Source organism: Ochotona princeps, chromosome 2 (assembly GCF_030435755.1).
Source record: "Ochotona princeps isolate mOchPri1 chromosome 2, mOchPri1.hap1, whole genome shotgun sequence".
Lineage (NCBI taxonomy): Eukaryota > Metazoa > Chordata > Mammalia > Lagomorpha > Ochotonidae > Ochotona > Ochotona princeps.
Genome location: NC_080833.1, coordinates 52842247 through 52858145, shown reverse-complemented (window position 1 = coordinate 52858145; position 15899 = coordinate 52842247). Strand labels below are relative to the sequence as shown.

The 15899-nt window shown below is 41.4% G+C and overlaps 1 protein-coding gene across 4 annotated transcripts in view; it reads right to left on the bottom strand.

Moving 5' to 3' along the window:
- UBE2U (ubiquitin conjugating enzyme E2 U) overlaps window positions 1–15163 on the bottom strand; it is a 50664-nt gene extending 35501 nt beyond the window's left edge. For 3 of the 4 annotated variants that reach the window (XR_009244978.1, XM_012928006.2, XM_036494450.2), the window contains exons 1-5: window positions 15016–15163; window positions 13193–13274; window positions 10823–10915; window positions 10397–10494; window positions 8088–8208 (exon numbers count right to left, since the gene is read on the bottom strand). Coding sequence is in view for 3 of the 4 variants with exons in the window: in XM_012928006.2 (XP_012783460.2) it covers window positions 8088–8208; window positions 10397–10494; window positions 10823–10915; window positions 13193–13274; window positions 15016–15081 (460 nt within the window). In the remaining variant the exon portion in view is untranslated. The remainder of the gene's footprint in view (window positions 1–8087; window positions 8209–10396; window positions 10495–10822; window positions 10916–13192; window positions 13275–15015) is intronic. The other variant, XM_012928007.2, reaches the window with a different exon arrangement.
- Window positions 15164–15899: the final 736 nt, after the last annotated feature.

Here is a 15899-nt window from a genome sequence, read left to right as displayed (position 1 = left end):
GATGTCAAGTGGTAACGGTCTTAAGCAAGCCACAGAAACTTGAAACCTAACGGTGTGTTGAATGGAGGCTAGTAAAGTGAGGGGCAGACCTGCACTTCAGAGCATGAGGCATAACACGGGAACTGACAGTGTTGGACACCTCTGAGAGCAAGGATGAGGTTGACCCCAAAGGTAGAACCTTTGTTCTGTCTGAGTATATGATCACCCTTGCTAACATGGGAGGCAAGATGTTTTTTGTTTAAAGATTTGTTTATTTTTATTGGAAAGGCAGAGTTTACACAGAGAGGAGAGCAGAAAGAAGGTCTTCCATTTGCTGGTTTATTCCACAAATGGCCTCAATGGGGAATCAGGTGAACTGATTTGAAGCTGGGAGCCAGCAGCTTGTTCCAGGTTCTTCATGTGACTGCAGGGATCCAAGGCTTTCGGCCATCCCCCACTGTTGTTCCAGGTCATAAGCAGGGGGATGAAAAGGAAGTGGAACAGCTGGGACACAAACTAGTGCCATAAGGGATGCTGGCGCCACAGGCAGAAGATGAGTGTGCTGAGCCACTCACCGACCCCAGAAAGATGTTTTAATTCCTAGATCAATTGAGCCAGAGGTATGCAGGATGGAAGGTGCTGGACACAAATAGGAGTGTGGAGGGCTGGCATGTGGCCAGCATTGGAGCCCAACAGGCTAAGCCTCCACTTGTGATGTCTGTACTCCGTATGGATCTATGTGCTTGGTTTGAGTCCTGGCTGCTCCAACTCCCTTTCAGTTACCAGCTAATGTGCCTGGGAAACAACAAATGGTAGCTCTAGAATTCCAGTCTCTGCTACACACATGGGATCTGGATGGAGCTCTGACTCCATTTGGGGAATCTCCATTTGGGGAAGATTCTCTCTCTCTCTCTCTCTCTGTCACTTGCCTTCATTACTGTTATTGTTTTTTTTTTCTTTCTTTCTTTCTTTTTTTTTAGAAGAACAGGTGTATGGTAAGGGAAATGAATGAAAACAGGGAATAAATCCAATAAATCACATTGAACAGATTCTTGACTGCTCTTCCTTTGTTTAGATCTCAGTATAAGCCTCTTACCTTTCTCTCTCTCTGCCTCTCTCAACTGAAAAACTGTTCTCGGGAAAAACAGTCAAGCCTAACTAAATTACTGGGTTCTCACTGAATAATCTTAAATTGAAGCAAAGCCATCAACAAGCCCAGTCTTGTATCAAGAACTTCCAGTATTTTTAATGGGAACTTATCATGACTCCATCATAAGAATGGACAATCATCAGACACTTGGGCAGGTTAGTTTGAAAGACAATAATCCCAAGCCAACAAATCAGGAGAAAAATAGAAAGCAGAGACATACTTTTCTGGGAACCTTCTAGAATAGAGAACAAAAACCAAAGAGATGAATAACCAATTTTAAAAATCAGAGGATAAGATTAATAGATTCAACATCCAAATCATAGGAGGGGTTGGCATTATGACACAGTGGGCTAAGCGATTTTCTGCAATGCCAGCTTCCCATGTGAACACAAGTCCAAATCCCAGCTATTCCATTTCCAATCCAGTTCCCTGCTAATGTTCCTAGGAGTGCAGTGGAAGATGGCTGGGTGCTTAGGCACTGGCCATTCATGTGGGAGTTCCAGATGGAGTCCCAGGTTCATGGCTTTCAGGCCAAGTCCAACTCTTTCCATTTCAGCCATTTGGTTAAGGAATCAGTGGACAGAATGAACCAATACGTGGAAGATCTTGCTGCATCTGTCTTTCCCCTTCTTCCTGTTTCAAAAAGAGAAAGAACAAAAACATAAAAAACTAAATAGGAGATCGGTGAGAGACAACAGAAAATAAAGGGGAAAGAAATCACACAAGAGAATTTTCTAGAATTGAAAGATTAGAGTTAAAGATGTTAACAGTTTATCAAATGCCATGCATGATAAATTAGGGGAGAAGCACACCAATAAACATCATCAAGAAATTCAAGAGCTCTTGGAATAAAGAGAAGATTTTTAATGCTTTCAGAAGAAGGAATAAATCACATGTGAAAAAGTGGACATCTGAATGAAATCAGACTGCTCCGAAGTGAATCTAGAAAGCAAAAAGTCATCAGGTTTTTACATTTCTAAAAGAAAACTATTTCCAAACTAAAATACAACCAAACTTTGAGCACATGAGAGTAGAACAATCACATTTATCAGCAAGAAGGACCAAGAAAACTATAGTTTCGGTGGCCTAGGAAGCTCCTGGAAGCTGCACTCAACAAAATAAAAGAGCAAACCAACCGAGAGGGACACAAGCAGGAGCTCCAATCCAGGAGGCAGAGAATGGGCCATTTCAGTGCACCTGCCAGCTACCTGCAGAAAGAGAGGCGGAGGGGGTGACCCTTGGAAGATGTCACCCAGGGGAATTGGAGGTGGAGCAGCTGGAACCTGAAGAAGCAGCCATATGGGTTTGCCACTATTGCAGATGAAAGCTTAAGCTACTGTGCCACAATGCCAGCTCCATTCACTAAAAACTGTTATTTGCATCTCTAACGTTACAAACTTGTGTTTCTTTGATAGGAAGTAGACACCATTTGAAGTCAAGATGTTATTCTAACTGGCTCATTGGGAGAAAACAGGGGGAAATAAGGGAAGTGACTGTAACAAACAGGTGTGTACACTACCGTCCTGAGAAACTCATTTTCTACACCTCTTGATGTCTGTGACCAATAGCATGTTTGCAACACCCCTGTAGTCACTGATTGTGGAGGAAGAAGTTGAAGCTTGTGCTGTTGAACAAGTCAGCAATGCCAAATGCCCCCGGGCTACTTTTCCTCTTTATAAACACAAAGCTGATTTTTCAATGGCAAGGATACTCCTACACCTAACCCTAAAATACCCTCCTTTGATCTAAAGAGAAAAGACACCATGGCATACAGTCCTATGGATGTCACTTGGTTGTAAGACCCTGGCAGCGACAAGATCCAGGGCTGAGAGCAGGCCTGGTAGAACCGTGGACACTGCCCTGCTGGATTGCAGCTCCTGCTCGTGAGTGTAAGAACCAGGGCTAGGAAAGGCTGTTCAAAACAGCAGCACCTGTTGACACATGCATGGCCTGGTTTGGGAGTGGGGTGGGCTGAGCTAAGTCAGAGCATGCATGGGTGCACATAAGAGCCAGATGGGATGTGGGCTGGGCTGGGCTGGGCTGCAGCACATGCTGGCACATGGGAAAGAAAACCAAGGCTGGAGGTGGGCCTCATAGGGTTTATTGGGGTTGTTCAGCTAGGCCGTGGTTCCTGCTGCTATGCGTGAAGATCAGGTCTGTGGAAGGACTGGGCTGGGCTGCAGCACCTACCAGTTCTTGTGAGAGATGGGGCTTGGGACAGAACTGACCAGGCAGCTGCATCTGCCATAACTGTGATGATGGTACACAGGGCAGACTGAACCTAACCCTGAGGTCACCTTGGGCAACATTTTTGGGGGTATTCTTCAACTAGACCACTGGACTCAAACCTCAGCCTCATCAGAGGAGAAAAAGCAAAGCAGATTGGACCATTCTCCTGGCCAAGCTCTGCAGCACATGTCTAGGTCTGTGGATGCACTAAGGTGGACCTGGTCAGCCAACAGACCTTGGAAAGATTTTCTCAACTCTGGTGCAATGAAGCCGATGATGTCTCAGAACAATCAAAACCACTCAAGTAACGCCCTTGAAACACTCTTCCCCACATTGGGGTCTCTGAGGCATCATCAATGACTATCCCTGGGTGCTAATGTAATTTGACAGCAAGGAATGGCTGCCTCCCCTTCTGCCTTTGCAGACACAGGAGAAAAAACTGAAACATTTGTTCCAATCAACTTCCTCCATACCTGACCCTCCCCGCCCTAATTGGAGACCCACATGGGCGTATCCCTCTTGATTACATAAGTAATATTAAAAACAAAAATTTAAAAAGACAATTCAAAATTGCTCTCTAATGTTAATAAGTATTTCCAAACTAGTGAAATAACAGGGACATGATTTGGAAAAGAATCAATTGCTTATCACAGCCTACTCTAACTCCAGGCAGACTAGGTTATATTTGCACTATCACTGGATGGTTTTGAAAGTATATAATGTTAATAAGTATTAAAATCTCTCTATTGCATCTGGGCAAGTGCTGTGGCATAAAAGATTAAACTTCCACCTGTGCCGCCAACATCCCATATTGATGCATGTTTCAGTCCTGGATGCTCCACCTTCCAAGCTCCTTGCTTGTAGCCTGGGAAAACAGTGGAAGATGGCACAAAACCTAAAGAACCTGCACCTGTGTGGGAGACCCACATGAAGCTCCTGGCTCCTGGCTTTAGATCAGTGCAGCTCCAGCCATTGTGACCATTTGAGGAGTGAACCAGTGGATGGAAGATCTTCTCTCTTCCCGCCCCTCCTGCTCTCTCCATAAAATCTACCATTCAAATAAAAAGTAAACAAATCTTAAAAATTTTTTTCATTGCCACTTTACATGTACTTTTCCAAGTACTTTCATATTTTAATAATTCCCCTATTTCCTAGTAGTGTGATGCTTCTGTCAGTTATTATAATTTACTTAGGTAAATATCTGAAACTTAGTAGTGTTTTCCTCCTTTATTTATCAAAAGCCATAGGAATATACCTAACTAAAAAAGAAAATAATTACTTCATGCTTACTTACCATTATTCAATTTTATTATTTTTAGTGTCATTTATTTTCCTTCAATTAAACATTTTTTGGAGTTATATGAACCTTAAGTTTTAAAATATCAAAGGAACCGTGGTAAATAAACATTATTTGACCACATAACCACACAGCAGTGAAAATTCACAAGGATGAACTAAAGAAAAAAAAAGTAACGTAGTACTGATAGAATCTGCAAGAAACCGGAAATTAACACTACTCAGGACCTAGAAGACAAACAGTTGTTATGCATTACCTCCTTCCAGTCTTTCCAAGTTTCTATAAACTAACTTGGAAGATACTTGAAAGTCCCCACTGTGTAACTCCTGACATCAGGCAAGACGCTACTTAACAACAGTCTTGAAAAACAGTCATCTGTCCATACTAAAGGAAAAAAATACTAGTGGTAAATGATTCTTAAAATGACACAGGTGACATGGTGGGTTAGACCTCAACCTGCCATGCTGGTCATTCCATATAGGTGCTGGTTCATGTCCAAGCTGTTCCACTTCCCATCCAGCTCCCTGCTAATGTTCTGGAAAAGCCGTGAAAAATGGCTCAAGTGAATGGGTCGCTGCCCCCACTACATAGGAGAACTGGAAGAAGCTCTCAGTTCTTGGCTTTGGTCTGGCCCAGACCTGGCACTGTGGACATTTGGCTAGAGAATTACTGGGTGAGAGAAGTCTCTCTCTCTGTCTCTCCCTGGTCCAAAGCCAAGAGACAGAAGCCTCCTCTGGGTCTGCCCAGCAGGTACAGGGTCCCAGGGCTTTGGGTCATCCTCTGCTGCTTTCCCAGGCCACAAGCAGGGAGCTGGATGGGAAGTGTAGAAGCTGGGACTTGAATCAGCATCCATATGGGATGCCAGGGCTTGCAGGTAGAGGATTAGCCAACTGAACCATTGTGCCAACCACATACATAATTTCTTTTAATTAAAGAAGAACACTTCTAGTGATACGGAGTTGACTACCTGCCAAGCCAGCCTTGTCCACTCTTAAAGGAACTTGAATTGTCAAAATAAGTCTTCCTCCTATTTGGCCAGACCTGGATGGACTTTGCCACTGAGGATGCTACTAGTACAGAGGAATTTGCTTCCAGGAAATACCAGTCACACATTCCCCTGACAGTGTAATTTGTTATCCAAACTGATCCACTGCAAAACAAGAGAGGGTACTAGAGATAATTATATCAGGGCTATCCCAGGAGTTGGGTTATGTAAGTGCTCCAAAAATAAGAGAGATAGAAATCAGATCACAAGGAAAGGAAGTTGACAGGATATGGGCAGGTCATTGGACCTCTACCAATTGGGTTTCAATTCAGAGCTTCATGTCTTCTTATCAATACATCAAGCTAGGACCTAGCTGTTCAGTTTAGAAAATTATAACAGATGTTAGGAAAAAGTTTGGGGAATGAGAGGCAATTGCATATCTGCATGTGAAATACCAATCTTAGCCCATGTTAACAAAATTAATTCCAGACCACTAATTATGGAGCAAAATCAGTAAGATACGTTTTGGCAGAAGGCAGGGCCATGCCTGCATACTCTAGACTACCATAGCTACAACACTGTTATGACCCAGGGGAGGAAGGACTGATTCATAGTTTCAATGGGACTCCTGCTTTAGTTTTCTGGAATTACTAAGATGAAATATCTTGTTTCTACTGGATTCTCTTCAATTATTGGAAGACAACCTTTATAGCTGCCATTAGCTAAATACACGGAGTTTCTTAGCTATAAGGAGAGGTGACACTCTGCCTGAGTGCACTGGTATTTTAGATGAGTGCTCATCAAACCAGGGGCAGCTGAAAGTACCATGCAGCAAACACACACACACTTGGTTGAAGGGTACCTTCTATTAATGCCTTATCTTAAGCAAATAGCTCCCCCAAGAACTTTGTGATAAAATGAAGAATCCTCTTTCATTCTGTCCTGCACCTTTTACTTCTCTGACTCCGAATGAGGGCCTTGACTTTCATTCCACTGAGCCTGGAGGCACAGCAACACCAGAAGACCCAGGCTGAAGCCAGCATTCTGTAGTTTGCTGGATGTGGCCTTAGGCTGATCACCTTAACCTTGACTTCCTCTCTGGGAAAGAAGCCATGAGGATCAGTTGATTATAAGCTTAGGAAAGTACCAAGGAAACCAGAAGAACCATCTGGAGCTAAGCACAGGTTAATTTTTTTCATTCACTCATTTTGTACATTTTTATTTACTAACTCTGGTCAGACATTACCATGAGCTCTGAGGATATGGTACTAGCCTACAACGAAGGCCTATAGAAAGGTATAATTAACTGCCTTGTGTTTCACATTTATACAATTAATTATCTGCTTCAGTTTTGTGTTCCCTAACATTATGATAAAAATGCCTTCAATCTATTCAATATATTTTCTGGCAGCCTGTATTATAAGATAGGAGTGAATTCTTGAGGTATTTTAGTACAGATCTTTTCCCAAGTGTCTAAAATGATACATTTTTATTGGATACAGTTTTCCACACAGATCCACGAAGACATACAATGCTACCATCTGATTAAGAGGGGGTGAATTTTCTGCGACTTTGTCACTTCTGGTATATAGGGAATTCTGTCTTCTGCATCACAGCAAATCTTCCTCCACTAAGTCACAACAATCATTCTTTCCCTGATGCCCTAGGCTGCCACCCTCAGTCCAGCAAGGTAGGGCAAACAAGCTGACACCTGTTTAAGGTCTTATAGTTGTGGATGTTTCACCAACATTACTGAACACACTTAGTGGAAACTGGCCAAGTACTGTGTGCTGTGAGGTTTCTTTCCTGTGTGCTGTGGTGATCTGGGAAGCCATCTGTTAGACATGAGGGCAGAGGAGGAGACTGGAAAGGAGTGGAGGGTGATGCCTCTCTGTGGAGGGCAGAGAAAGGACTGACTTCACTTAGATTTTCTTCTCATTTCCCTTCCGCAGGGAAAACCCAAACTCTATTGCACATAACTCTTTTTGCAGAAAATTCTCGAATAGGCCCAGTGGATTATAAGCTGCTGCCTGTAACACCAGCATCCCACACAAGAGTGTCGATTCCAGTCTCAGCCACTGCACCTCCAACCCAGCTTTCTGAAAATAGGCCTGAAGAAAGTAGCAGGTGATGACCCAAGTACTTGAGTTAAAGTTGAACGTCAGATCTTTGTGGTATGTAGATTAGTTTCAGTGAGCACCGTTCACCAACACCACCAGAGTATTTAAAGATAATAAATGAGCTTAAGGTCTTCATTGATCTTCAAAACAAGAATTGGTTTGAGAGTTTTAGTAGAACGGCACTTACCATCATTTATTTACTGAAAATGGACGTATTAAACATTTACTGTATTCTATAACAATTTTATTTTCAGAATTATTTCTCTGCCATGCGTATTTAATAAATAATGGATGATTAACAAACAGCAATAAGTAGGCACTTCTTACGTTCCAATGGCTTGTGGAAAAGTCTTTGAAGTATAGTTCTGTATGTTGATTCATCTTCAATCAACATTTGGGCTGCTTCCAAATTCACTGGTTGTTCTAGCCCTGGATTAGAAAGCATAACCTATAGAAAAACACATGCAACATACAGTCAGAGCACAAGACAAGCCAATATAACAGTTTTCCACAAGTGTTTATTGAATGCTTCCTACGGACACACCTGGAGATAGACAAAAAGGGAACAGGAAACACGACCTTTATACTCAAAAAACTTCTGTTTGGCCTTTGGTCTTACACTGTACATTCTTCCTGTTACATTCCTTCAAATTTGTACAAATGCTGATTGGGTTTCCATGGAAAAGAAACTAAACATTGGGCCCGGCGGCGTGGCCTGCTGGCTAAAGTCCTCGCCTTGAATGCCCCGGGATCCCATATATAATTAACGGGCGCCGGTTCTTGTCCCGGCAGCTCCACTTCCCATCCAGCTCCCTGATTGTGGCCTGGGAAAGCAGTCGAGGACGGCCCAAAGCCTTGGGACCCTGCACCCGCGTGGGAGACCTGGAAGAGGTTCCTGGTTCCCGGCATCGGATCGGCAGCACCAGCTGTTGCGCTCACTTGGGGAGTGAATCATTGAACGGAAGATCTTCCCCTCTGTCTCTCCTCCTCTGTGTATATCTGACTTTGTAATACAAATAAATAAATCTTTAAAAAAAAGAAAAAAAACAAAAGAAACTAAACACTAGGAAACATTGGGTTCAAGAAGAAAAAAGCTTTTTAAGTTGACGCTACCTTAGGATATAGATAAACAAGCACATGTACTGAGACAGTTGTTTCCTCCTGTTGCTATAATTAATTACACACATTAACACGCTTAAAACATAAAGGGCCAGTGTTGTGGCATAGCCAATTAAGCTGCTGCCTATGATGTGTCATCTCATCATAGGACTTGCTATTCCTTAGCCCTCTATTCCACTTCCAATCCAGCCACCTGCTAATCTGTTTTTGAAAGCAGTGGAGGAAGACCCAAGTACTATGGCCGTTACACCTACATGGGAAACCCAGAGGAAGTTTTGGGTTCCTGGCTTCTGCCTGGCACAGCCTTGTCCATTGTGGCCAACTTGGAAGTCAACCAGTGGAGAACTGACACGTCCATCGGGCAGAGACTTCTACTGGACACTGCTGACATTTAAACAATCATTGAATAGCCATTAAAATGGGCCCGGCGTGGTAACCTAGTGGCTAATGTCCTCAGTTTGTACATGATAGAATCCTAGTTCTAATCCCGAGGGCCTCACTTCCCATCCAGGCTCGGACCTGTGGCCTGGGAAAGAAGTAGAGGACAGCCCAAACCCTTGGGACCCTGCACTCGTTTGGGAGACCCAGTAGAAGCTCCTGGCTCCTGATTTCAGATTGGCTCAGCTCTGGCCGTTGTGTCTACTTGGGGAGTGCATCATCAGACAGAAGATCTTCCTCTCTGCCTCTCCTCTTCTCTGTATATCTGACTTTTCAATTAAAAAAAACCTTGTGTGTGTGTGTGTATATATATATATATAATATATATATATATATATATTCAGAAATTTCACCAGTGTATTCTGGGTTACCCTGATCATTCCATTTTGAGAACATTTATCATTCTTTGTGTAGAACCTAGTTTAGGCAGAAATAAGATCTATCACAGTTGGAAGAAATTTAAAAAGTGAACTCCATTATCTAAATGCCATACTCACTTCCTTAACAGTTTTACTCAGTTCTGCACAGGTGGATGCTGTATACATACTTACTGCAGGAATGAACTCAATATTGAAAGTTTCAAAATAATCTATATTTTGCTCAGTACACTGCTGACTAATTAGAAAATAGATAATTATTTTATTTATTTTCAAAACTAAGAAACAATAAAAATGAGATTTATCTTACAATCCTGTCTTGGGAAAACATCAATGAAGACAAAATATTTTATCCTCCAAGTGGTAATGTTATTAAAAATTTGATAGCTTACACTCAGATATGATTAGTAATAAATTGATTGACTAAAATAGTCTGTTCCCTCATTGAATAAGAAAGGAGGGGTTTCAAGGGTCAAGAATAACAAAATCTTGAGCAGGCTACTAAATAGATTTTATATATATATATATGTATATATATATATATATACTTGTTCATTTTGCAAACTTGACATAGACATGTGGATTTAGATAATTTGCTCAAGTTCTGTCAACAGTTGAATAATGCTTTGTATATTTTAATTCTTGTTTGTGTTACTGAAGGATTAAATGCGTTGAAGAGAGCATTGCAAGTACTCTTCTTACCTGCAGGCTAAGTAGGATGCTGCTCAGTGTGTAACTTGTATCCCACTTATCAGGGTTGTCCAATAGCTCTATACATGGTTGACCGGAACAGGGGTCTACTGTATTAGAACAATATGTGAATATTGATACGTATGATGAAAATAGTTAAAATTCATGAACATCAAAATGATGAATCCACATTATTTACTTTTTTTTTTTTTACTTCTTCCTCTCTGCAATGAGAAACACCACATCTGCCTCTAATCCTCACCTGTCCCTTGTCATTCTGACGGAGAACATGAGGCCCCTGCTGTCTTTCCCACCTTTCTTCTAGAAAGATACGATCAAGTGACTAAGTCTAAATGAGCAAATTCTGGATCATTTTTCCCTTAAAGAGCCATTTAGACCTTTTATCTCCCCCTTCCCCCTTTCCCATTCATTCCTTACCATTTGGATGAAAGGGAGTTGTCCTAAATTTCACAGTTGGAGGGACGAAGTTGTACTCTGGTGTAAAATATATTGTCAGTGGAAAGACTAATCCTACGGAACAGAAATAGATGTTTCTACTGAAGTACCACATTGTATTGATGAATCCCAATCTGATTAACACTGAAATATCTCCATTTAGTTTCGCCCTTACCCCACAGCTCTATTTTTATTGTTTTTCAATCACTTTTTTTTTCTTAAAGTGACAGGTAAGAATTCTCCAAAGTAATGGGCTACATTGTGATATTTCTATACAAGTATATACTATGTGACATCCAATCCAGGTAAATACATCTATTTCCTCAAATATTTAACATTTCTTTATGGTGAAAACACGTAAAATCCTGTATTTTTTTAAACTCAGATATACTGTGCATTATCATAATTAACAGTCACCCTATTATGCAATAGAACACAGAACACCCAAGCTTCCTCCTGCTAGCCTATCTAGCTATAGCTTTGTACCTATTCAAACTTTTTCAGCCTCTTTCCCATGCCATTATTCTAGCCTCTGGTGATCACTGTTACACTTTTAACTTCTATGAGAGCAACTTTTTAAGATTCTACCCATGAAAGAGATTACGCAGTATTTGTCTTTTGGTGCCTGACTTATTTCCTTTAACACAATGGCTTCAAATTCCATGATGTTGTCACAACTGACAATTTCACCATTTTTAATGGTTAAATAGGATTCATATGTATATGAACCATATTTTCTTAACTCATCCTCAGTGGATGGACACTTGGGTTGCTCCAATTTCTTGGCCATGGTGAATCATGCTCCAACAAATGTGGGAGTTGCAGCCACTTCTTCAATACTGTGGTTTCATTCTTCTGGGACATGTAACCAGTAACAGGCCTGCTGGATCCTGTGGTAGTTCTGTTTTCAGCTTCTGAAAGACCCACTCTACTATACAATGACATAATTGCAGATAATTACGTGAAGTGTAAGCAATGCCTTTTCTCCCCATCTTGTCAGTAGTTGTTTGGTTCTCTCTCGCTCAAGTCCGTAGCAAGGTGATGCTTTATTGTAGTTTTGATTTGCATTTTCCCAATAATTAGAGATGCTGAGCATTTTTTTTCTCCCCACAGGCCTGCTGAGCCTCCAGTGGCTTTATTTTAAAATAAATCATGCAGTGTAGCAAATCTGCGGGGGAAGACTCTTCACAGTCTAATCATACTTTGTCTTCAGCCTCTCACCCATCAGTCCTTTCCAGTCACAACCTCCAGAACTTCCTACCTCCTTCATATGTGTCATGCCTACTGAACTCAGACTCTGATGTACCCATTCTTTCCAAGTTTTTGTCCTGCTTTTTCCTGCCTAAATTTTTTTCTTTTTTGAGATATTTATTTTTATTTGAAATAATGATTTTACAGATAGAGAAGGAGAGGCAGAGAGAGAGGAGGGAGAGGTCTTTCATCTGCTGGTTTACTCCCCCAAATGGCCACAGTGACCAATGCTGAGCTGAGCTGAACCCAGAAGCCAGGAGCTTCTTCCACGCCTCTCTCATGGGTTCAGGGGTCCAAGGACCTGGGCCATCTTCTGTTGGATTGGAAATGGAGCAGCTGGGACGTGAACCAGTGCCCATATGGGATTCTAGCACACTGCGGTGGAGAATTAATCTGCTGTCCCAGGCGCCAGTCCCTGCCTTAATTTCTTTCTCCTCTTCCTAAAATTCGCAGATGATTACATCGTATAAGACTTGAATCAAATGTCCTCTTCTTGGGGAGTCATTCCTGACACACAGGTAAGTTTACTAATCACTTCTTGCCATTCTGTTAGAAACATTTAACAGCAGTTTCCCTCTCCTCCCCTACTCAAGGAATTCACAATGGAAATTGCACAGTCATTAGACTGTAGAGTGACTTAATCTTCTTGAGAATTTGATTTGTGGAATTTAGAATGAAATTCTTAGAGGAATAAATGGGAAGTCAGATTTTTTTTTAAGCCAAAAGGAATTTGATAGCTAGTCTCTGATGTCTTAAAAAATGTAAGAAAATACTCCCAGTTCGTATGGTCTCTTGTGCCTGAATCTTAAAGATGTAGAAACATTAAGATTTAACATAAAGAAAAACGCAAGATCAAAATGCCCATCTATGCTGACAAACAGGTAAAAAAAAAAGCATCATATGAAGAAACAAATATTGTGAATCATTTTAGAATTTTAGGGACTTGTCACAAACTCACATGCAAATTCCTCTTTATTTGCACACTTACTATGCATATAAAGAGGAGTTCCAGAAAATCTATTCAATAAAAACTTATTATTAAAAAATAAGGGAAATAAACTGTTGGTGCTATACAGACTTTTAAAATAGGTTGCCACAAACCTTGCCACATTGAGTCCTGCAGGCCTTCAATTACAGCTTCCCACTCCATCAGGTCTACACTTACCGGAAAGGCATCAATACCCTTTAATTTAAAAGCATATTAAAACATTAAAAATAATATTAAAATAAATAAATAACACTTTAAAAACATAAAAACCAAAGCATAGTTTAAAAAGATTAGTTGATAGAGTCTTCATAATCAGATACCAGGCTACACTGAATTATAAAACCTTGACACTTTTTCTTGCTTTCTGATTAATTTATGTGTTGATTTTGGAAATCCTATATATGCTATTACACAGAGGTTAAGGTAGATTCGAGGAAATATGTGCAAGAGGAAGTTAAGGACAAGTTGTGTGGAAATTACAAGAGAGACTAGAATGTTTAGAGTGTATGATCTATATAGCTTTTGTGTAAATCAGTTGTCAACTTTTAAATTAGAAAACATGGAAATAGCTGGAAAATATTTATTTCTTCAAGGTTTTCTGAAAATTTTTATCTGTGTTTGAAAGGGATGGAGAAAGACAGAGGTAGAGACAGAAGTTCCAGCTGGTTGACTGTGGTTCAACTCCTGAAATGCTCTCAGTGGAGCCAAGGGCTGCAACTGAATCCAGGTTTTTCCCATGAATGAAAAGGATCCCAAATACTTGAGCCATCGATGCCCTGTGGCCTCCCAGGGTGTGCATTCTCAGGAAGCTGAATTTAGCGCTCCAAGATGGAATATATGTATCTTAGGTGATATCTTTAACCACTACACCAAATGCCCACCTCTTCAAAGATTTTAAAGCCATATGGACAATGCAGGAAGATATGATGACCACTTGTATCACAAAGTCAAAATTACAACTGAATGCAAAAACCTCTTATTCCTGAAGTATTATTCCAGTGGAGGGACAATAGTGTTATTTTATGGAAAATCTTACTAATTATGCTTAGATGCACACTCAGTGTGTGTGTGTGTGTGTGTGTGTGTGTGTGTGTGAAAGGCAGAGTTACAGAGAGGGAGTGGGAAGGAGAGAGAAAGGCAGAGAGTCTTCCATCTAACAGTTTGCTCTCCAAATGGCCACAACATGACTGGGCCATGCTCAAGCCAGGAGAACTTCTTTGAAGTTTCCCAAATGCATACAGAAGCACAAGCACTTGGTTATTTTCCACTGTTTTCTAGACACATTAGCAGGAGCTGTATTGGAAGTAGAGCATCTGGGACACTTACAGACACCCATATGGGATGCTGGAACTACAAATGGCTACTTAACCCAGCATGCCACATTGCCGACTCCCTCAGTAAATACCTTTAATCCGGGTTCAAATTTATGTAAATTACTTGACACAATGTGCTCAATATAGTTAATCACTATTATGTTGAGGTACTAATAACTTCTTATTGTGAAATGTGTTATCATAGTGTGTCACTGAATAACAATACTGGTGTGGCAAAATAGATTTAAGTAAATTATGGCTTACAGAATCAATATAAGTTCAACTGCTTCTTCAAAATCATTACTTAAGGGCCGAGAGTGATGGCCTCGTGGCTAAACCCTTGCCTTGCATGCATTGGGATCCCATATGGATGCCACTTCATATCCTAGCTGCTCCACTTCCCAGCAGGCTCCTTGCTTGTGGCCTGGGAAAGCAATAAAGGATGACCCTTGGGACCCTGCACTTAGCTCCTAGCTCCTGGCTTTAAATTGATTCAGCTCTGGCCATTGCGGTCACTGTCTCTCGTCCCTGTAAATCTGCCTTTCCAATAAAAATAAAACTTAAAAAAGATTTAAAAATCATTACTCAAAGAAACGCATCCCTCTATACCCCCCTGCACTTACAATATAATTATTCTCTTTTAACTCCTGAAGTTGCGCTTCCAGCAAGAGGTAAGTTCTGTGGCTCATGATGCGATGGTCTGCCGCTTGTTCCGGATTTCACTAGTTAACTCTGAAGCAGGTATGTAACGTTTTCTCAGTCTCCCTCCAACACCTACTTAACTGACAGAAGCTGCTTGCTCCAGGCACCTCTCAGGGTAGTTAGCAATTTCCTCTCTCCTCTAAAAAAATGACTTCCAGAATGAAAAATTGTGCACTTTGTCATCTGAGGTGTGTCACTGTAATGGCTGCCATCCCACAGCCCAGTACCAAAACAAACTTGGATAAGCAACTGGAACAGCGCAGTGTTGTCGGCGCTAGAAGTGGGAGTGGGAGGAGTAAGCTTAGCAAGTGGTCAGTCGTACTCCACGCACAGGTGTCAGTTTAGCTGGAGGACGCGAACTGGTTGCCAAGCAACAGGCCGGCATAGGGTCCGGTAGCAAACCTAGAGGAGGTGGGAGAGCGGCAGCCTCTTTTCCAATTAGTTGTCCTTCGACAGCTAGTAGTTCCCCAGTTTCACTTTGAAGGGTCACTGGGATCCGTGGTCAGGGCAATGCCACTGCCCATCCTCCCTCCGTACCGCCCATTATGCATACCTAGCTTAAAGGACCTGAAGCCCCTCTGTGAAATGAGCCCTGCTAATTTTTTGAATCCCAAGAACTAACAGTAAATAAGTGACCATTACCCACAGGTTGCGTTTATTCACAGCGACGTCTTAACAATTATAGCAAGCTTCCAAGCACAAATACGTTCACATGCCTTGTTATTTTAGTGACTAGCTTCCATAACCAAGAGCAGGGAAGTGCTTAATATTTCTCACGCTTCCGTCTCTTCCTGCATCTAGTCTT